Here is a 21,628-nt window from a genome sequence, read left to right as displayed (position 1 = left end):
GGTGGTTTTATATTTTTTAAAAAAATCTAATTAAATCTAAAAAATTAAAACTAATTTATTTTAAATTATAAAAATATGAAACTAGTATCAAAACTTTTCTAAAAATGTAACCTATCTATCTATAGCTCTATTTAAATATTATCTATTTAAAAAATAATTAGCATAACTATAAGCAACCAAATACTATAAACATGAAAAAATTGGATCCGAATAACTAATAAGTATAGTGCCAATAGATAGGTTACGTTTTTAGAAAAAAATTTATACCCCATTTCGTATTTTTTTATTTAAAACGAATTACTTATAAATTTTTTTAGTTTAAATTTGAATATTTTTAATTTTCATAAAATGTAAAACTACCTTCGAAACCACCCAAAGGGTCAAATTCGTCCTGTTTCGACAGTTGAATGATCTATGTTATCCGATTTTGTAGTTAAAGGTTAAAAATCTTATAGTTCGAGAATGTAAATCGGATTTTTTTCTATAAAAGTTAAGGATAAAGATCTCTTTACACTACTACTGCAGCACCACTGAATGTCTGAATATGAAACAGTATACAAATGATTACGTCGCTTTACACTCGCAGATCATTTTCCAACGAAAATTTGTACGAGAAGAAAAGTTACCTAACACTGTGACGCAGACACGGGGTGTCCAAGCAACAAGGGAAACGCTTTCGCCTCTCCTAGTCCTAGTAGTGACTCCTTCCGTCTGTTCAACAAAAGCAAGTTACTCCTCCATAAATGCTGCCGTATAGGAGCTATAGACCTACAGTATTTCGTGCGTCACAAATCTTGCTGGGCCACTTGGAGATCCACAAACCCATTTTGGCTCCCAGATTCCTTGCACATCTGCAGGCATATATAGCACTCCGTCTTCCTCTCGGGGAAGGCCGGGCCGGGGTCGCCATTGCTAGCAAGCATATGGTGTTCTCGGACAGATGCATGCGTGTTCCCCTTAGCGCAGAGCTCCTCCCATATATTATTCTTGGCCGCCTTTGCAATTCTTGCATTAATTGCTTCATTGCCTCTCTCTAGCTACTTCCTGCTACACCTTCTACCTTCGTCTTCGGCGATCTAGCTAGCTTCATGAGGAATCTGATCAGCACAGATCAGTAACACTACTACAGAGTAGAATCGGATTGTAATCTTGGTGCAGCTAATTAAGATCCTTAATTCGCAGCATAGAGCTTACAGCAGTATCATCAGGTACAGGTACAAATTAAGATATATTATGCATGCGTGGTTATTACTTGCAAATTGTAAGCGCTTACTGCATGTAACATCACTTTCTGACTTCTGCGTGAAGGAAATATTACGGCGATGGCACTATCAGCTTCCCTGGTTCGGCAAGATGTGCCGCCGGGGAGGCAGTTGAGGAACCAGCTTGCTGCAGCCGTGAGGAGCATCAACTGGAGTTATGCATTCTTCTGGTCCATTTCAAACGCTCAGCCAGGGTACGTAATGTGTAATATAGAGTCAATATTTGGTGCAATACTACATTTTGAGTTAAAACTATATGTGGAAGTTTAAACATAAAACAATTGAAACCTAGCAAAACCATTTACGATTATGACTATCAAGAGTTTTTTTTCTTTATTTTACTTAACTTATTACCCCCAGTAATACTGATTCTTTTCTTCTTTGGCAAAATTCTATAATTAATTCAACATCAACATGAAACTTTTTTAGGAACACAATAATACTGACACATAAGCAAACGCTCTACAGTTTCTCTAAACCCTAAACACATACACTCATTTACACGCGCAACCGTCACACACAAGCACAACTATAAACATCTATAGGAGACTGGACAAGTAGATCGTAAGATTGATGAAGTGACCACACATTCGCATCACAGTCGACGAATACATTGTCTATCATTCTTCTTTTGAAAAACACATTGTCTGTCATTCTTTCGAAAAAAACATTGTCTATCGTTCAACAAATTGCCACATCGGCGAGAAAATTGGGGATATAGGCTAAAATAAAAATAAATAAATATTTTCATATCATATCCTCATAATTCGTTAAATTCAATTATTAAAGAAAGGAAAAGGTTCAATTTTCATCCTCCGGCTAGCATGATTTTCCAGTTTTCAACTCTGAACAACAAACCGGATATTGGATAAATTTTATCCTTTGGGTAGTTTCAAAGTTTCAAAAGTGGTTTTTTATTTTTAATAATTAAAAAAGTGTTGGTTCAAACTAAAAAAATCCAAAATTAATTCATTTTAAATCAGAGAAATATGAAACTAGTACCAATATTTTTTTTCTAAAAATGTAAGCTAGCTATTGGTGCTCTATTTTATGTTATTTAAATCTTATGTGTTCAAAAATAATATGTGCGAGTAAAAAAAAATTAGAAACATGAACAAATTGGATCCAAATAACTGATAAATAGATTTCCAACATACATGTTATATTTTTAGAAAAATATTGATACTAGTTTCATATTTCTTTGATTTAAAATGAATAATTTTTAAGTTTTTAAAATTAAACTGAAATTTCTAAACTTTCAAAAAATAGAAAACTACATTTGAAACCACCCGAGGTACCAAAGTCACTTGGTTTCAACAACTGGATGATTTTTTATGTCTGATTTTGTAGTTGTAGATTGAAAATTAGATTTTCACGGTACTTGAGGGATCTATAGTGAATTTTTCCCGAAACTCATGTTCTCTATTGTAATCTTGCATTAAAGTTCCCTCTCTGGCTCTCTGTAAAAAAAATGGTTTCAGAATCCTGACGTGGACGGACGGGTTCTACAACGGGGAGGTGAAGACGAGGAAGATCGCCAACTCGGCGGAGCTGACAGCCGAGCAGCTCGTCATGCAGAGAAGCGAGCAGCTGCGGGAGCTCTACGAGGCCCTCCTCTCCGGCGAGTGCGACCGCCGCGCGGCGCGGCCGGTGGCGTCGCTGTCGCCGGAGGACCTCGGCGACACCGAGTGGTACTACGTCGTCTGCATGACCTACGCCTTCCGGCCTGGCCAAGGGTACTTAATTAATTATATATTAAGTAATTAATTAATCAATTACTTCTCGATTCCAACAAAGCCTAGATAATCAATTACTTCATGTTTTTCCTTTCTGGCCACGACTTGTTTCGGTGCTTGGCATTCTCGATCGGGTGCATGCATGCGTGGTGCCACAGGTTGCCGGGCAGGAGCTTCGCCAGCAACGAACATGTCTGGCTGTGCAACGCGCAACTCGCCGACAGCAAAGCCTTCCCCCGCGCGCTCCTGGCGAAGGTATGTCTCTGCATTCTCCGTTTCTGTCTATCGTCTTCCCTTCGTGTTCGTGATTAACCGCTCGCAATCTTTGTTGGCGCATCATGAACTCCGCCGGTTCGAGCAGGGCGCGTCCATTCAGGTAAGCCGTTCTCCATCCATGCTTCATTTCGACATCAGCAGTGTCACTTTCAGACTATTTTTTTCCCCCTGACTATAACTGCATCCTGAGTCGTATTTTCTGCAGACGATCGTCTGCATCCCGCTTATGAGTGGCGTTCTTGAGCTGGGCACAACTGATCCGGTATGTTCATTGGCAACATGGCCCAAATACACTGACTGAATGAAAAATTGTTATTGAATTGAGAATAAAATTGCCTCAGCTCCTTACCGACAATATTTTTTATTGCATTGTGCTTTTCTCTTTTTTTTTTAGAAACAGGAAAATCCCAGCCTTGAACATTCATAAGTGCATGTCTATGGCTAACAAAGAAAGCAGTACACAGACTGCCGAGCAAACATGCAACCAAGTTTCGGAACAGACAACTTAAACTGACTGACTGACTAAAACAAAGACCCTTGCCTCCTGTCTACATAGGAGACTAGCCTTCTAATCTTCTCCGAAAGTTCAGCCGTTCTTGGCAAAGACTTCCAGCATCACACTCTCCATTCTTCTGCACTTCTCAGTTAAAGAATCCTTCGCTTCCTCTTCACACAACTGCGACCAGTGTCTCGTCCAGAAAGTCTCCCCCTGAAGATGACCTGCAAATATGAGTTTGGAAACGTTCTGCAGAAAACAGCATCATTCCTATATAGCCAGATAGCCCAGCAAAAGGCCACCATGCAGTAGAATTTAAAATGGTACATGCAGCAGAATTTAACCAAACTGTTGCTCGAGAAAAAGAATTTAACCAAACTAGGTGCTCATTGTCAGGTGGTGGAGGACCCAGACTTGGTCAGCCGAGCCACTGCATCTTTCTGGGAGATGCAGTTTCCGGCATGCTCTCAGGAGCCGAGCTCCAGCCCGTCGGCAAACGAAACCGGCAAGGCCGCCGACATCATTGTGTTCGAGGACCTCGACCACAATGCCATGGAAGAGATGATCGCCGGGGGGCAGGAGCTAGACGAATCGGAGAGCCTGTCAAATGCAACCCTCGAGCACATCACCAAGGAAATCGACGAATTCTACAGCCTCTGCGAGGAAATGGACGTGCAGCCACTCGAGGATTGCTGGATCATGGACGGGTCTTTCGAGGTCCCCTCTCCACCGCAGCCGGCGGCGGGGGCTTCGACTCACGACGCCGCCACCTCAAGCACGCCCGTTCGTGGCTCTCGCGCGACGAGTTTTACGGCTTGGACGAGGTCGGCGTCGGACTCCGGTGAAGTGGCTGTGCTGGTCATCGAAGAGCCGCAGAAGTTGCTGAAGAAAGTGGTGGCCGGTGGAGCTTGGGCGAGCAATGGCGGCGGGGACACGACGAGGACAGCCAAAGAAAGTGGCATCAGGAACCACGTCATGTCGGAGAGAAAGCGCCGAGAGAAGCTCAACGAGATGTTCCTCGTTCTCAAGTCATTGGTTCCCTCCATTTACAAGGTAACGCAAATGTTTTTCGGTGTTCATCACTGCATGTAATCCTCTTAGGACTTGTTAATCAAATTCTGATCTTCGTTTCAAAAAGATTGCATTCTGAACTTTTTGATTATTGCAGGTGAACAAAGCATCCATCCTTGCCGAAACGATAGCCTACCTCAAGGAGCTTCAGCGAAGGGTACACGAGCTGGAATCCAGCAGGGAACCCATCTCGCGCCCATCTGAAACAAGAAGGCTTACAAAGAGGCATGACGATGGCAGCGCCAGGAAGAAAGTCTCTGCGGGCTCCAAGAGGAAGGGATCGGAGCTCGGTGGTGACATGGTGAGGGACGAGCACCCGTGGGCCCTCTCCAAGGACGGCGCGAGCAACGTCACCGTCACCGTGTCGGACAAGGACGTGCTCGTGGAGGTGCAGTGCCGGTGGGAGGAGCTGCTCATGACGCGAGTGTTCGACGCCATCAAGAACCTCCATTTGGACGTTCTCTCGGTTCAGGCATCGGCACCAGATGGATTCATGGGGCTGAAGATACGAGCTCAGGTAGCATTAAGACATGGAAGTTGCAATGCAGCTCTGGTTAGCATTAGCTCAGTAGCTCACCGTTAATTTGTTGGTTCGAGTTTGTTTTACTGATGCTGTTAGTTTCTGCAGTTTGCCAGCTCAGCTGCCGTTGTGCCCTGGATGATCAGCGAGGCCCTGCGTAAAGCTATAGGGAAGCGATGAAGGAACATCTGAATGTGGGATATCAATCTACATAGAAGTTCCATGAATACGTTCCTTGCGGAATCCTATTTTACAAAATGCAGTGCACGTATTTTCTTTTTTAAAACATTACTAGCAAATATGCCCGTGTAAGCTCCGCCTTGCAAGTATTTCAAATTACTAGCAATCTACTCCCTCCATTCCAAATTAAAATTCATTGACTTTTCTAGATACATAGTTTTTCTATATATCTGGATGCATAGCAAAATATATGTATATAGAAAAGCCGAAACGAATTGTAATTTGGGACAGAGGCAGTACATAGCAAATATTTCCTTTTCAAAGCCAGCAAGTATTCAGCAATTAGCAAATATTACTCTTTGTTAACTTTCAGAGAGTATGAAGTTACTTTTATTAGTACAAACATGGATCGTCATGTTACTTTTCTAATATTTATGTACTACAATGTTACTTTTTTTCTTAACTCTCGCGGAGTAGAAAGTTACATAGAACAAAAACAGATATACGAATGAACTGTTAGTCAATTGTAATTTGTTAGCATGGATCGTGTTTTAACTTTTAAGACTAAAGGATAAAAAATTACTGTAAAGCAAGAGTTGAAAATTCAAAGCTAAGCTTGCTTGATTTCTAGGATTACAAGAATATTACAAAATTCTTAATCACATAGTTATGTAAACAAGGGTGGAGAAGGAAGGAACATAATACCTTCTGTAACTTCCCTTCTGAGAATTGATTGCCTTGATGAATATTAATGTGATGTCTGTGTAATCCTGCAGAGAATAGTTTCATAGAACCAATCCTTCCTGGTAATGAAATTCTGCAATGAGTAGTGCTTCTACTCTTCTCCTCCAGGCCTTTGAATTGGGCAAAATTAGGTTCAAAGTTCCAGTTTAATTTCCATCACCGTGAAAAGTAGGGAATACAATAGGTGAAACATATATACTGTACATGCACCAGTTACTGGCGGGTGTTTCTTCACTTGAAACCTAATGACTAAGAGTAGTTAAGCTAAAGCAATTACAGGGATGCATCACAGGACAACCAAGCACGTAATTCAAGCCCAGGACTATCCTTAGTCCTGATCTAGCACTGCTTGGTCTGTTTACAAAATGTAATGCATTACTTAGGCTACATCAGATTATAAGTACAACAATATATTGGTACGTCATGTTTGCAGAAGCATCATTCCTCAATCACAATCTCCATATCCATGTCGGATTCTCTGCCCCTGCGACCAATAACCTCACCATTGACAAGCCTCTGCAAGTCAACAATAGAGAGTTGATCAAGCCATCTCACAACATGGTTTGCTGCTTGGAGCTCATAGGCAGGGTGTCGGCCTGCAACTGCCACACACTTCATCCCAGCAGTATGTGCAGATTCTGTCGTTAAGTTTGAATTGCCAAACACAACACAAACATCTGGGTCAAGACCAAGTTTCTCTGCTGCAACCTCAAACATCTCACCATCAGGTTTCCCTAAGCAGAAATCCTCTAATGCAATTATAGCATCTAAGTATCCTTGCAGACCAACAGTTTTAATACCTTCTTCAAGGCTCTTCTGTGAGCGAAGACTTGCAATTGCTATTGGAATTTCAAAATCCGCAAGGGTGTTCAAGAAATCAAGGACACCTGGTCGCAGTTGGTAGTATCCTCCTCGGAGCGTTTGATATATTACCTCTTTGCGTGCTGCCAACCTTTTAATTTCTTCTGGATCTTCTGACCAACATAAGACTTCTGAAATAGCCTGGTCAGTTCTCATTCCCTCAATTTCCTTCAGCAATGCATCCGGAGGGAAAGACTTTGCCTCTTCAAGTGATAGAACATACCAAACCCAGGGCTCCAAGTCTGGATCGTCATCTTCAACGACAACTCCCTCCCACTCCAAGATCACACCAAACTTACCAGTCACCATTTCATCCTTCTGTTTTATATTCTTTGAGGCTGGTCTTTTAGGGATTTCTGGTGGCGCCAAAAGCCAGCTAAGGTTTTCAGGAAGTCTATAAACCAATTTGTAAAGCTCATGGGCTTGGGGGTTCCTCTTGATGTCCGTGGCATGTGGCTTCATACGTGCCCTCTTCATAATCATAGCTTTACCCATGAACTTTGCAACTGAATGCACAGTCAGTGCAAAATGTGGGTTATTTGGCAAGCATTTTCTGTAAAACTTGAGAGCAGGCTGCTGAGAGCTTCCAAATAAGCTGATAGATGAGATCATTTCTCCCCAAATCCTATCTGAAACTTGTACTGAAATTTCAAGTTCTCCAGACAAACCAATTCAGCTCACGAGTCAATCAACGAGTCAAACTGCAAAGGAACCAAGCGAAGTTATAGAAACATAATGCACAACTAGAATATAAGAAAAGAAGAGTCAACACCCAGAATCAATATATACACTCTCGATGTTAACAGCTTAGTTTCAGAGAGTTTACTTCAGTGAGAACCTAAATAAATCTGCAGAAGGGGCAATATTTTCTTTCTCCGCTTATTAGTCATCTATAGAATGGTACAAGCATTGATTCGCTCTCTAAGTTCCCCACTTGTCCCTTCAGAAAAAAGAGGTCGTCCCCTTACAGTATATTTGTGGAATCTAGGAAGAAAACATATGCAGAGCCCCACTTCTTGCAAGCATTTCTACAGATCGACCACCATATGAACCTAGAGTAAACCATAAAAAGAGGGGGAAAAAACTGCTTAACAGTACCTTTTCCTACAGATTCCTTCCGCATTTTAGGCAAACTTACAACAGGTATCAGAATAAAAGGCGAACTTCAGCATAAAAAGAGGCAAACTTTTAACACTAGTGCTCGGCCTAATTAGCTACATCCCAGGCTCCCATCTACGTACAACAAATGCAAAGCACTAAAGAGGCAATCTTGCAGCGAAACTCCCCCTTTTCTCAATATTTTTCAGAAAAAAAAAGACAGCAGCAAACAACAAAAGAACAACATAATGCGTCATCACAGCTCGAACAACAGCAACTTCCCAGAGAATCCAGGAAGAATAGAGGATTCTACTGACCTGAAGAAGGAGAAGAAGAGGAGCAGCTGAATGGAGCATCGGCAGGAGCTGGGAGTGGAGGCGGCGCCACTGCCACTACAACCGGGCTCGTTCCCTGCGGTTCCCTTTGGATGGTGGCGATTTGCCCCCATCCGGATAGACAAAGGGACACCTTGGTGGCCGCAGCGGTTGGTCCGTGACTGGCAGGTGGGACAAGAGAATTTGGGACCCACTTGTTAGAGAGAGTAACTGCGTGGCGGCGAGAGTGGGAGATGCTTGGAGTTGGAGCGCTTCCCTATGGGCCGCGACGCTGTCTCCACTTCTTCCTTGGGCGGCATGCCGGCATGCGTGTCCGTCGCTGTGTCCACCAGCCCATGTAAAGGTGTGTCAAACCTGAATTAATACGCTCGCTGACAAGCCAGGAGGTTTGACTAGTTACTTCAATGTTGACTCGAGGATCTTTCAAAAAAATAATGTTGACTCGAGCAGAGCATGAAACAAAACAAGTTCTTTGAAATGGTCACAGAAATTTTGCCCTGGAGAGTCCGTACTTTCACGTCAGCCACGGTTAGATCTGCCTTCGAGTGGTGAATCTCTTACCAGTAAATTTTATTACCCTCCCTTTCAGAAATTTGTAAAACGAACAGCTTGAAATAGAAGGGCACACATTTACTCTTACCTCACATGATAACTAGTCATGTAATGGATCTTCAATACAAAAAGTTAAAGTATAAACTTGAACCAAGAGTTACGGACCAGAAATTAGGGTCTTTTGTAACACATGATTCTCAAAACAATTGAAAAACACATTATTAGAGTTGAATGGAATCTGTAATCCTACATGAATTTAAAATGCACAAAAGGTCCTAATAGAGCCTTTGGATGAGCTTAGGTTTACAGGATTTTAATGTGTTCAGAGTCAAAGCTCCAGCTCAATTTCAATGGTTTTGGAAAAGTTCATTCCCTAAAAAAAATAAAGTTTATTTTGGGCCTGATCAACATGGTAGATTAAACATGCCCTATGAACTCTGGTAATAAGGTTTCTAAGTTCATGTGAAAAATCCTCTAAGATGTGAAAGCAATGAATGGTTCCCAAACAAAAAATCTCAATCTCTATTGGAGTGATTCAACAATTATACAATAAAAATGGAAATTCCTAAAACATTTTTCATTTCAAAGAAGGCTCATATGATTTGTTGTTCAACCCTTCCATTCAATACTAAAATTTGTGATTAATTTTGATCCGGTCATTAAATTACATTATTTCCCTTCAAAGTACATCACTCGTTAAATGATATACAATGTTATCGGTTTTGTACTCTTTTCTAAAATGTAATATATTTGGTAATTTTATATGATAAAGTATTTTTCATTGCACACATTCTATCTATTGCACAGATGACAGATGTTTGATTTTTCAAAAGCTCCCAATGGAGCTCTGCTCATTGATTATAGGAGCGGAAGCTTTGAAGAGGTTCACCACCAAAGAATTGCAGAGAGAAAGTCAGCCGAAGAATAGCATTGCCGAGATAATTGAGATTGGTCCATAGTTAGAATCGGACACATCAAGTCATCCAGACAACGGATATTGGATGCTTAAAATACCAATTCGGAATTCTATAGCTCAATATCTACGTCTAAACGGGGCGTTACCCAAATGCCAGAACATTCGAAGTCCAAATCCCCACTCTCGTTGGCCATCTCGCCTCCAAACCGGCCCCCATTTTCTTCCCTCCAGGCTCCAGCCAGCCGCGATGCTCCCTCCGGCCACCATCCCTGCCCATCCGCCTCCGCCGTCGGAGTCCACGACAACCTCCAGCCCGGAGCAGCAGCAGCAGCCCCCGCCGCCGCCTGCTCCTCCTTCCGGCGTTGAGTCCGAGGCGCCGCCAAAGAGGCGGAAGGTGGAGGAGGTGGGGTTTCAACGCTCGCCGTACTACACGATCAGAGAAACCGTCGCAAATCTCCGCGGCTGCGTCCTTCAGGTCCCCACTCAAAACCCTAACATCCTCGAGTTCCATTCAGCGATAGCAGCAGCAGTAGCCGCTAGATAGCTAGCACGATCATATTCTTAATTCAGCATGTAGGAATGTTTTTGCTTGCGATGTTTCAGGGTAGAGGAGTAGAGGACTGGAGGTTGTATTGTGCTTGTGAATGAAATTGCGGAGTATCCTGTCGACGCTTGAACTGAAATGTCTGTGCCGAGGTTCATAATTCATACTAGTCCTTAGGCGGGTGCTCTTTGTTGTTGAATTTAATGGTCTGATGAAGACAAGTACGTACTGATACAAAATGGAAATCGAAGCTCACGGGATGGATGTGGTCTTAAGTTATCAGGCCGGTTCACCATGTTCAAGGTGCTGGAATGTTTTTGTCTGCGGTGTTTCAGGGTATAGCACTGGCGGTAGTATTGTGCTTCTGAATGGAGTTATGGGAGTTTCTATTGATTCTTGAACTGAAATCTGTTTGCTGAGTTCATAGCATAGTTCATAATAGTTTTTATGGTGGCATTTTCCTAAAAGTAAAAAATTATGGTATGATGGGGACTGAAGTAAGAGTTCAGGGAATGGATGTGGTGTGGGTCTGCTAAGTAATCAGGTTAACGTCTGTGTGCCTTTCAATGTTGATATGTGGTATCGTACTACATTTTTTTTAAGAAATATATTGGTACCTTCTGCCAATAAGAATATCTGATATGTCTCATGATAGTTTGCTTGTCATGTCATTGGTTATGAGTAAAACATTAATCAGTTCTAAAATTTACGTGTGAAAATTGTAATGAAGGTTTGCCAAGGAACTGAGTCCCAAAAGAAAGATGCTGCTGTTGAGATCTTGAAAGGTAAGTGATCGGTCCATCATACTGGAACAATATGTGGAATTTCCCAGTGTATTTCAGTGATCATGTTCTGTACTAAAGATAGCGTTATGGCAGAAGATTTTAAATTTTAACCATTTTCTGTAGTCTATCATCATTTTATAGAAAACCATATTGCTCTGTGTGGGTAGTAACATAATTATGACAGCCTCAGGCGCTATGACAGTTTTTAGTTCTTCTCAAATGTGTGCAGGCAAATATGCAATCCTCAGTGTGGTTAACCATCCGTGACTATTAGTATGTTACATTTGATTTCTTATCTATCATGTAAATATATTATTACTTTCGAAAGTCTGCCACCTGTGTCCTGCGTTTCTCACATTTATTGTATTTTGCATTTTGTATAAAGTCGCATTGAGTTCTTCTTTAATTATGTGATCTACTCAGAAGCAGCTATCATTTGAAACGAGCAGATATGTATTGTAACCTAAATGCAAAAGAAAGAATATAACTCTCTATTAAATAATCAGTTAAGGGCAACGGCGGAACCGGGCCCGGGGGGGGGGGGGGGTGTTGAGAGGGTTGGCGGCGGCTAGCAGGGGCCACGCCACAGCACCCCCCAACATCGCAAAAAAATTTTAAACCCCCTCTTGTTTGCAGCAGACTCCTCAGTGGACTGCTGACGCGCAAACGTCACAGCGGCACCGCCGGCTGCTGGCCACCGCCATGGCCCCCCTTCAAATATTTTCTGGTTCCACCGTTGGTTAAGGGAAATACACAAATCAGAAGCTTCCTTTCGAAATGCATATGTAAAGGCCAGCAATAATGCCCCTTGTCTTGTGATCTATATACACCTCTTTGATTATCTGGGTCTTATATTTGAGTGATTTTACACATATGGTTTTTCTTCCATGCATATGCGTGCATACATACTCTTGAGATAATTAAATCCAACTTGTCTGCCTTGTGCTCTTCTTTTGTCTTATAGAGATGAAAGATGTCATGGAATTATCCAAGAAAGCACGGCTTGGTCTTTCCTCTGCTGCGAAGCCTGTGAAACTGTTCGAGAAACCTGCAGCCAAAGCTCCCGAGGATAAGCCTGCTGGAAATGTTCCATCTGCAGAGAAGAGTCAAGTTCCTCCAACAAGCCTGGCTGGAAATTTCGTGCACAGTATACGTGGGGATCTACCGATCAAGCCTGATAACTCGGACACTGCAGGACATATGTTAGTGGTGGAGACGAAAAAGGGGCTCAAACCAAGTAAGACAACAGATCATACAAAGCAGCAGGGTGGACTCCCGCGAGGGTCTTATGTCATCGGTGGATCTCCCATTGGCTGGAATTTTCTCATGTGGCCTGGATGCAAAGCAGTCTACTACGGTTTGACCAAAGCAGAGTGGTTGGTTCGTCGATCTGCAAGATGAAGTTCCATCGTCCTGTCCCAGCAATCTAACCGCTACGTTCATCTTAAATCTTCAGAGGATAACATAGTAGCTGATGCTGTGATATAAGTAATAGTGTAGAAGTAGAACTGAATAGTACATGGCACTGCAGGAAGGTAAGACACCAGAGCATGGCAAGGTACTGAGATGTATCGGCAGGCGGCATCGATACCCTTTGGGAATGTTTTTTGCTGCACATTAGGGCAATCAGATATACAGAGAATTTTGGTTGTAAACTGAAGGAGCCAAGTGCCCATGACATAGTTTCTGCTCAGAAGTGGATATGAGGAAGAACTTAAGCACATGACAGCGCGTTATATGTTCCCTTTTTGTTAATGCGACTCCCTGTTCTATGTAATTATCTTTCCTTCATTTCTGCATCTTGCTAACCATGCTTAACCTGTGGACCGTCTTATGAAAACTTTTGCCGCAGCTGCAGGCTTGTACTGTTCGAGTGCAGCAATGTCACTGCATGAGTTTGCTTTTCTTTTTGGTTTTTCTGAGAGGAAGGTTATCTACTTCGGCTAGCATCAAACGTTGGATGGCAAAACTACTGAAACTTTCCTTTCCCTGGCGGCGTTGTATTTAGATGCGTGGTCGTGTCTAGGGTTGCAGGTCGTATGAGTTTTGTTATTCTCGTTGGTGTTGAGTCACCTATCACTTGCTTGGTGGTTGTATGTTTGGTGGTTGTATCCGTTTTATTAGTCTTTATCTATTAAGATTTGTATTGATCGTATTGTTTTTTTTAATGAAATATGTACTTACGCACGTTTGTGAAAATAAAACTACTACTGAAAATTTCAGGATAAACAGGAGGCCTGAAACCCTTCGTTGCCAGTACTTCACTTCCCTTGTCAAAGAAGACGGGGGGACCAAGGCCCACCTCTCTGCTCGGTGTTGACGGAAGCAACTCTTTTTGGGCAAGGAAACGGGCCGGCAGCGTCGCAGCTCGCGATTGGGCCCTCGCAGCAGCTGCCAAAACAAGAAGCCCAGTGCGCCATGCGGAGGTTCCAGAGACATCTGAGCCGCGGCGACGTCAGGCTTCTTAACCCGGGCGCAGGCGAAACGCCTATTTAACTGTGCGCCCGGCTCAACCCCTGCCTCCGCTCTTCTTCCCATTTCCACCCAACGAGAGCCAAAAGCCTCGCTGCCCCCACGCCGCCCCGCCCCGCCCCGCCTCGCCTCGCCCCGGAGGCGACCCCCGGCGTTCCCCGCAGCGACCGGCGACCGTGCCGCGGGTTCTGATCGCTCGCCGCCTCCGCCCCGTGCCTGCCAGGCCTCGGGCGCCGCCGCCGCTCCCGCGGACGGCCCGGACCGCACCCCGCCTCGGCGACTTGTGATCCAGCCGCGTCGCGCGACAGCTCGTCGGGCTAGTCCGATCCCCGCGGCCCGCCGCGGGACGAGGAGTCTCCGCTCCCCGAGGTGAGGTCCCGAACCGGTGGGTCGAATTCCGTTGGTTCCGATGGTTGCTTTGCTGCCGCGGCGTTCCAGATTCGCCCCGCGGTCTGCATCGAAACCCTAGATGCGCCATTCCTTGCGTCGCGTCTGGGGCGGGATTTGAGCGATTAGGTGCCTGGGCTATGGTTTGAGCCCCTTTGCGCAGGAATTTTAGGGTCAACCGATGCGGCGATGCCGATTCGATCTGTATTTGGTTCCAATTGGATGCTTGGCCGTTTCAACTTGGACATTGTCAGAAAGATTCATGGCGATCTCTGCAAACTTACGAAAGTTGTATTGCTCCTATTCAGGGGATTCGGGGATTTTGAAGCTGATACGACGGGATCCTGGTGATAATGAGGGGCTACGAATACGAGACCAATGTAAGCTCTACTTTTTACACTTCATTTTGTTCAGTTTTGACCACTTATGATCCTTAAAAGCACTATAAATCACAGTTGAAGTAGTGTATCATGTGAATGTTGGATTAGTTAACTGAATTGGGGAAAAACTGAGGTAGACAGGGGACTAAGTCTCATTTTGTGATTTGCTCTGAGGTGGAAAGTAATAATTATAACAAAACAAAGAGGGGAGCCATAGTATTGAAAATCTTGAAAAATCTGTGCAAATGATGATAATTATCATGTAGGGTTACCATCGAGCAGTGGAGTATGAATATGAAGACGAGTATTATGATCAAGATGAGTACGAGGAGGATGGTTCAGGTGCTGGGGATGAGTATGTTGAGGAGGAAGAACCTCTAGAGGGACAAAAGGAGATCCTTGAGTTGAGAGAGCGGCTAAAGGAGCAGATTAGAAGAAAGGCAAAGGCTGCTGCCGCCAGTGCAGCTGGCCGCTCTTCTTCCTCCCATGATAGAGTTCCTCCAACCAGGGATAACAAGTAAGCTTGTTTTATGTACCTATTTAACATTCATCAGAAGCATTTTTTTCCTTTGTTTTTTTCCCATAGAAACACACCTTTGAGTTCATGCCATTCAGAAAAATTCAGATTTGCATGATAGATAATTGTTCCCTCTGGAATGATTCTTTTGATGAGTTTTCATATACTATTGATCATTATACTCTTTTGAGAGTTGCATGCCACTGGAAATTTTTTGTTCCACTTAGCTATTATGCGTTTTTAGTGTGGTTGTGATGTTGGTGAACCCATTTGTCTTTTAAATTGTGGCATGCACCAATCAATATTTGATGAATAAGGGGAACCTTTAGACACACTGCATATCCTACCTTACTGTTGTTATATAGTGTCCTTCTATGTGTATAACTTCTTTTTTTTTTCTGTAGATTTGGCTCTTTCTTTGGACCATCTAAGCCGGTGATTTCTCGACGAGTGATTGAAGAAAGAAAGTCATTGAAAGAACTGCATAGCACAATCTCAAGAGATCCAAGGCCTTCTGTAGTACATGTAGTATAATGCTCATTCATGTAATTCTGATTAGGCGCTGAAACAACATTAAGTGACCATTTTTTTTCTTTTGTAGAGGGATGTGCCATCCTCCTCTAAAGTTCAAAATAGAGTAAATGGACATCAGCATAAACCAAAGATAGTTAATGAGGTATAAATAATTTATATTCGTGGCATTGTTTGCATGTTTGCTACACTGAGCCTGAAATAGTGTATTCACAACATAGCAGCTGCAATTTGCAGGTAAAGAAGAAGGCTGAGGCACTTAAGGATAACCGGGATTATTCATTTCTACTCTCAGATGATGCTGACCTTTCATCCTCTCCAAAGGAGAAATCTGCAGCTAGATCTTCCTTTTCTCAAAAGGCTGGTAAGTAAAGTTTGAACTCTAATTTCACTAAACAAGGACTTCCCTGTTTCTGCAATAGGGAATGCTGATTGTTGGTTTCTTGCTATTGAAGATCGTGAGGTGATGCATTCAGCAGCAAAGAGCAAGGCGCCAACAAGTCAACCTGCACGGCTGTCAAATGGATATGGATCTAAGAACACATTGTCAACCCAAAGACATGCTGAAGGTAGGGTAGATTCCATGAGAAGGGAGGCTTTGTCAAATAGAGAAAGGGTGGTTTCACGTGACAGTGAGAGGATGCATAGTATTGTTAGAAATGGATCCAACCAGGCAAGTAATAGCAAAATTACAAGCCAAAAGCTTCCAACCAAGGGTCCTATTGCTAATAGGCATCTTTCAAAGGATTTGAATGATCCAGCACTGAGGAAGGGTAGTGTAGCCTCGAGGCATGAGATCGACAGGCCAAAATCCTCGCAAAGTCAGAGGATGCAGTCAGCTGGTCAGAGACCACAGCTTTCTTCCCATGGTCAGAGGCCACAACAATCGGTGCAGCAGAGGCCACAACAGTCATTGCCGAATAGAAGGCCACAGCAGGTGTCACAGGGTCAGAGGCCACAACAGTCCTTGCAGAGTCAAAGACCGCAGCAGTCTTCACATGTTCAGAAATTGCAATCTTCACAAACTCACAGACCACAGATGCAAAGTAACAGGTCTCAGTCAATGCAAGTGCAAAGGCCTCTTTCTTCGCAGGGTCAATACTTGGAGCAAAGAAGAGTTCAGGCAAATGATAGAGTAAAACAAGTAGAAAGGCAGATCCGACCTCCTTCAAAACCCATGGTAATATTTATTTGCAGGAAACACCTGTTTACCTTTATTTTCTGTTTAATGCTATGCTACACTTATTTCTTCTATACGGATGAACTCTTGTTTGGCCAGGATAGCTGATGTTTTTCATTTGTTTCTTTATTTTGTCATCTCTGCAGCCATCTCGGCCTCTCTCTTCCAATGGAATACGTGATGATCATGCAAAGAGAAAGCAAGTGGTGAAAAGAAGATTTGATGAAGATGAAGATGAGGAGGACCCCCTTGCCATGATCAGAAATATGTTCGGGTATTGTCCTTGATAAACTTCTTCTATATTGTTCATTTGGGTCAATAGTGAGTGTCACCCTCTATAAAAGTGTTTTACTAAACATGGTTGTCAAACTGAGCAAACCAAGCATTATTTGATTGCAATGTCTGTTTCAAATAATACTTAAAGATAGTTGGATTCTTATTTTTGGCTTCGACTGCAGGTATGATCCTAGAAAATATGCTGGCAGAGATGAGGATGATAGTGACATGGAAGCAGATTTTGCTACTATAGAGAGGGAAGAGAAAAGAAGGTATTGATTTTCTCTCTTAGTTTATCCAGTCGTACAAGTTGAAGAAAAGTTTCTATAGCATTGTTATTTCTGTGGCAATATATCAAATATGATTGTATGCTTTAAGCTTAAATTTTGCACTGCCTGCATAGATGGTTAAAGATAATTTCCCTGGCTGAATGTCCTCTGTTTTGTATCTATTTCAATTTTGATTGATCTTGCTTCCTTTTCAGTGCAAGGATTGCTAGGCAGGAGGATGAGGAGCAACTCCGCCTGATTGAGGAGGAAGAGAGACGTGAGCAGGAGAGGAAGAGGCGAAAGATGGCACGGGGCCGATAGTAACTGAGAGTGGCTCCTGTACACTTCATCTTTGAATGTTATTCAGAGGCCTTGTTGCCTGAAGACAAGCCATGGTCAATCGGATCACCACTTGGCAGGCAATTCTGATGTACTGGAGCGTTGCGAACAGCAACCTCAAGCATTGCCGTGAGGATTTGCAGGGGGGAAATCAAGAAAACCGGCAGGTGAGCAACGCCGGGCGTCTAGGCAAAATGTTAGTCGTAGTGGTTCCTGAACCTAACATGGACCTTATCTAAACTCTCGTTGGGGCGCTTGGATATCAAAAAGGTTGCCAGTGGCTCAGCTTCCCGTCGAAGTGACTGTACATGATTGCTTCTCACTACACTGATTCGTTATGTTAGCGTCCTAAGGATGCCTAATTCAAATTTTTGAATTTGTTTGGGTGTAGCAGTTGTGTAATAAACGATATGTTCCAATTTTCAGATACAATTTGCTCATCAGGTCAGCCGTTGCTTTTCTAGCAGCTTACTCTGGAGATGAGGGGGGCGAAGTAGTAGGACCTCGTTCACAGTCACGGCACGCGGTGCTGCCTCTGGTGTTTCCCGGTGATCTGGTCGGGAGCCAATCAGATGCTTCGAGCTGTTTCCTTCCCGGAACGGGACTCGAATACGGACGCTGCAACATTGGTTGTAGACCTGGACGGAAGTGTTAAGAGTTGTTGTTCGTCTCCAATCAGGTTGGGTGACGATTGTAAGGAAGCTGCAGAATAAAAAGCTCATGGTTTCGTGGCCCGATAAGGACTCCCGACGTAGTATCTCTCCTGCCGTCGTCTGTCTCCCGTGCCAACGTCAACCTCGAAACCTCACGTAGGGGTCACGAGTCGAGTCGCCGACATGGCAGGAGTGGAGAGACCGAGCGGAGGGGGAGACGACAAGGAAGACAACTACACGCTGGGGTTCCGGTTCAAGCCGACGCTCCGGGAGCTCGTGGACTTCTACCTCCTCCCCAAGCTGCTCGACAAGCCGACCGTGCCCAACGACGCCGTCATCGAGGCGGACGCGTACGAGTGCGACCCGGAGATACTCACCAGTAAGCATCACCTGACCTGACCTCCATTGCTAATCCCCGACAGTCCTCTTTCTACTCCAGTAATGCAGCACCATGGCCATGGCTGGAGTGGATTCTTACAAGTTCAGTTAATCGCCGCCACTTTCACACAGAAAGGTACGAGGAGAGGGGCGCGGACGACAACTGGTACTTCCTGTCGCCGAGGAGCCGCAGGTACCCGGGAGGGGACAGGCCGACGCGGCGCACGGCAGACAACCGCGGCCGGTGGAAGCCGTCGACGGGCCAGTCGAAGCCAGGGAAGAAGGGCGCGGCGGGCCACTCCAAGGCGAACAAGGGTCCCAGGAAGAACCTCAGCGTCGGCGCGGTCAAGTTCACCGAGAACACCCTCGCCTACTACGCGGGCGAGCCCAAGAACGAGACCAAGACCAAGTGGCTGATGCATGAGCTGACCGTCCCGGAGCCCGGGAAAGAGAGAGCTCTCAAGAGCGCGACCCGCGAAAAGCCCAGAGACCACATGCTGGTCAGTTCTCTCGCGGACGTCTAGTTGTACGATAGTTTACACCTCTGCAATTTCGAAGTTTTCTTTCCCCGATCTTTCAAAAAGAAAAAGAGTTTTCTTTCTCCCCGCCAAAATTCTTGTTTGCATCTAATGGCTGTCCTGACTTGAGACTAGTTTTATGCTTGCAGTTGAACAAGTACGTCATGTGTAGGATCTACAAGAGCCCGTTGAAAAAATGGAGAGAGCTCGAGGACGAGGAGGGCAGCAACAGCTCCGCCCCCGCGTGTGACGAGGAGGCGCCAACCTCGTCGCAGCCCGGGCCGGCGCCGGAGAGCGTCGCGGAGACGTCATCCCCGCGGGCGACGTCGAGCAAGAGCGCGGGCAAGAGGCCCGCGGTGGTGCAGCCGAGCAGGCACGCCAACGCGCCGAACAAGCGGGTTTCGTCCCGGCAGAATCTGCCCCCGGGACCGCCACGGCCCACGAAGCACGCGAACGGCGGCGGCGGCATGCGAGCGCCGCCGGCCGGAGTCGGAGCAGCAGGGTACTACCACGGCGTACCAGGGCTGCCCCCGCTGATGCAGTGGCCGCCGCCGCCGATGTACACCAGCATGCAGGGACCGGTGCAGCTGCAGCGGCCGCCGTTGACGAACGGGCCCCACGGGCAGGGGCCGCCGGTGCTGAGGCTATGCCCGCCGCACCGGGCCGCCGCTGCAACCGTCCCCAACTCTCTTGGTCGGACGGCGATGATGCGTCCACCGAACCTAGCAGCCAGACAGCCGCCGCCCTTCTCGCGACCGCCACCAGGGCAGCTGCAGCTGCAGCCGCAGCAGCAGATGGAGGACATGAAAGCGCGCAAATAGCGAGTGTTGCAGCTGCTGCTAGCTGAACTGAAATCACAGCAGGGCAGCGCGTCTTTCGCAGGGCAGCAACATGTCAGGCCGGCGGCGTCCACACAGCCAGCATGCTTCGAGGAGGGTGCCAATCTCGATCATCCTGCGGGAGCACAAGCCATGGTCCCTTGCACCCAGTTTCCGGTGCCTCTCAACTTCTACCCTTGCAGCGGCGTCCAGCAGCAGCAATCTAGTCCGGCGATCCCAGCTGCCAGCGCCGCTGGGCCAGTAGATGTAGAGGCGACGCCGGCGGCTGACGACGCGCCCGGTAAGCTGGCGGTGCCGGGAGATGCGAACGAAGGAAGCGCGAAGGGAGACTGCTACGGCTATAGCAATCAACTTTTTGAAGAATTCCTCGCCGGCGATTCGGGCCATGTAAAGAATTGAAGATAGACCTTGGACGACTCCGAGTCTCACAACTTCGGTCGAGACCCCGAGTTTGTCATATTTTGGTTAGCAGGGGGTTTGCGAGTTCATCTTCCTTCTTTTCTTTTGGAACCAGAGAAATCCTCCAATTAGGAAACAGATACGGTCATTATTTTTTTGCTCTTGCCCGCTCGTTCCCTTCCCACCGGTTGTCTCCCGAGTGCCTCCTTTGCTGGGCTGGCTTACCCTCCCCCAATCCCCTAACGATGGCCACCGAACACAACCGGGCCAGCAGCAACCCTCCTCACAGTGCCTCGCTCACAGACGGTGTCGATCTTGAAACTGTTCGACGCCGAGCAAGAGAAACGTGCGCGCCCTGTAGCAGGGCTCCAGAGAATCGTGCAGGCAAAGGCAACTGCCTTTCCGCGCGCCCGTCCAGAGGCAACGCCCCGCGGTGGCTCCCGCGCCTGGCTGGCTTGCACGGCACAGGTCGGCCGCTGAGCCAAGTCTGACGCCGACGGGGCACCGGCGGGCGGAGGATAGCACGGGACGCCCCGGAGCCCTGGAGCTTCCCGGTGTCCCCTGCTGCGCAAGACGCTAGCAAGATCGACATCGCAGCCGCCGTGATCGGCCCGGCCGGAACTCAGCCTCGGTCCCTTCGCGCTTTCATCAGCGATCACCTCATCCGGTCTGAGCATCTTGCCAACCGCACAGCGGCACGCACACAAAAAATGGTTCGAATTCCTGGGGGAAGCGGCTTTCGATCCGACCAAGCAGCACATGCCAACAACGCCCCGGAGCAGCGATCGCGAGGCGTTCCCAATGGAATCGCCGGGAGCCACGGGAGAAATCGAGGCACGCGGTCGGAACTCGGAACGTCTGTGGGGGCAGCGGCAGCGACGGGCGACGGTGACAGTCTGCCGTTCCGGAGCGGAGCCGGCGCGGCGCGGCGTCTGACGGGGCAACACCGTCATGGTGATGATGTCAAAGGATTGGACTCGGTGACTGATGGTGATGCACTTTTGCAGTCACTTTCCCTGAGATCCAAGTCCAACACTCCAACCTATCCTTCGTCGATCTTTCACCGAGCCATGGCGTCTGCAACTGCAGTACTGCACACAAGTCAACTTACATT

The 21,628-nt window shown here is 46.0% G+C and overlaps 5 protein-coding genes across 8 annotated transcripts; 4 read left to right on the top strand and 1 right to left on the bottom strand.

Moving 5' to 3' along the window:
* The first annotated feature begins 861 nt into the window (after nt 1-861).
* LOC112899281 (anthocyanin regulatory R-S protein-like) lies at nt 862-5,858 on the top strand. 3 transcript variants are annotated; one of them, XM_025967689.1, is made up of 9 exons: nt 862-1,208; nt 1,309-1,456; nt 2,744-2,998; nt 3,157-3,253; nt 3,360-3,374; nt 3,480-3,536; nt 4,167-4,823; nt 4,939-5,394; nt 5,470-5,703. In XM_025967689.1, exons 2-9 carry the CDS (start codon nt 1,323-1,325, stop codon nt 5,539-5,541), a joined length of 1,743 nt encoding a protein of 580 aa, XP_025823474.1. In that variant the 5' UTR covers nt 862-1,208; nt 1,309-1,322; the 3' UTR covers nt 5,542-5,703. The 3 variants fall into 3 exon arrangements, with proteins under 3 accessions (XP_025823474.1, XP_025823473.1, XP_025823475.1); XM_025967688.1 differs by having other exon boundaries at nt 862-1,214; XM_025967690.1 differs by having other exon boundaries at nt 865-1,214; nt 4,939-5,358; nt 5,470-5,858.
* Nucleotides 5,859-6,412: 554 nt separating this feature from the next.
* Nucleotides 6,413-8,707, bottom strand: LOC112899285 (5-amino-6-(5-phospho-D-ribitylamino)uracil phosphatase, chloroplastic-like). Its single transcript, XM_025967694.1, has 2 exons — nt 8,562-8,707; nt 6,413-7,847 (listed from the first exon to the last, which is right to left on the bottom strand). The coding sequence occupies exon 2, from the start codon at nt 7,756-7,758 to the stop codon at nt 6,724-6,726; it is 1,035 nt and encodes a 344-aa protein (XP_025823479.1). The 5' UTR covers nt 7,759-7,847; nt 8,562-8,707; the 3' UTR covers nt 6,413-6,723.
* A 1,480-nt stretch (nt 8,708-10,187) lies between these two features.
* Nucleotides 10,188-13,187, top strand: LOC112899038 (lysine-specific demethylase phf2-like). Its single transcript, XM_025967366.1, has 3 exons — nt 10,188-10,522; nt 11,322-11,376; nt 12,341-13,187. The coding sequence occupies exons 1-3, from the start codon at nt 10,295-10,297 to the stop codon at nt 12,775-12,777; spliced, it is 720 nt and encodes a 239-aa protein (XP_025823151.1). The 5' UTR covers nt 10,188-10,294; the 3' UTR covers nt 12,778-13,187.
* Nucleotides 13,188-13,894: 707 nt separating this feature from the next.
* On the top strand, nt 13,895-18,106 carry LOC112899643 (trichohyalin-like). 2 transcript variants are annotated; one of them, XM_025968199.1, is made up of 10 exons: nt 13,895-14,217; nt 14,544-14,615; nt 14,882-15,132; nt 15,537-15,657; nt 15,734-15,808; nt 15,901-16,027; nt 16,119-16,843; nt 16,990-17,117; nt 17,302-17,391; nt 17,604-18,106. In XM_025968199.1, exons 2-10 carry the CDS (start codon nt 14,589-14,591, stop codon nt 17,707-17,709), a joined length of 1,650 nt encoding a protein of 549 aa, XP_025823984.1. In that variant the 5' UTR covers nt 13,895-14,217; nt 14,544-14,588; the 3' UTR covers nt 17,710-18,106. The 2 variants fall into 2 exon arrangements, with proteins under 2 accessions (XP_025823984.1, XP_025823985.1); XM_025968200.1 differs by having other exon boundaries at nt 13,895-14,233.
* Nucleotides 17,758-20,669, top strand: LOC112899644 (NAC domain-containing protein 22-like). The gene is made up of 4 exons (XM_025968201.1): nt 17,758-17,894; nt 18,154-18,759; nt 18,891-19,258; nt 19,426-20,669. Exons 2-4 carry the CDS (start codon nt 18,564-18,566, stop codon nt 20,095-20,097), a joined length of 1,236 nt encoding a protein of 411 aa, XP_025823986.1. The 5' UTR covers nt 17,758-17,894; nt 18,154-18,563; the 3' UTR covers nt 20,098-20,669.
* The last annotated feature ends 959 nt before the right edge of the window (nt 20,670-21,628 follow it).

The sequence above is a fragment of the Panicum hallii genome, chromosome 7 (assembly GCF_002211085.1).
Source record: "Panicum hallii strain FIL2 chromosome 7, PHallii_v3.1, whole genome shotgun sequence".
Lineage (NCBI taxonomy): Eukaryota > Viridiplantae > Streptophyta > Magnoliopsida > Poales > Poaceae > Panicum > Panicum hallii.
The sequence above is the reverse complement of the archived record's forward strand: the minus strand, read 5'-3'. Positions and strand labels throughout refer to the sequence as shown.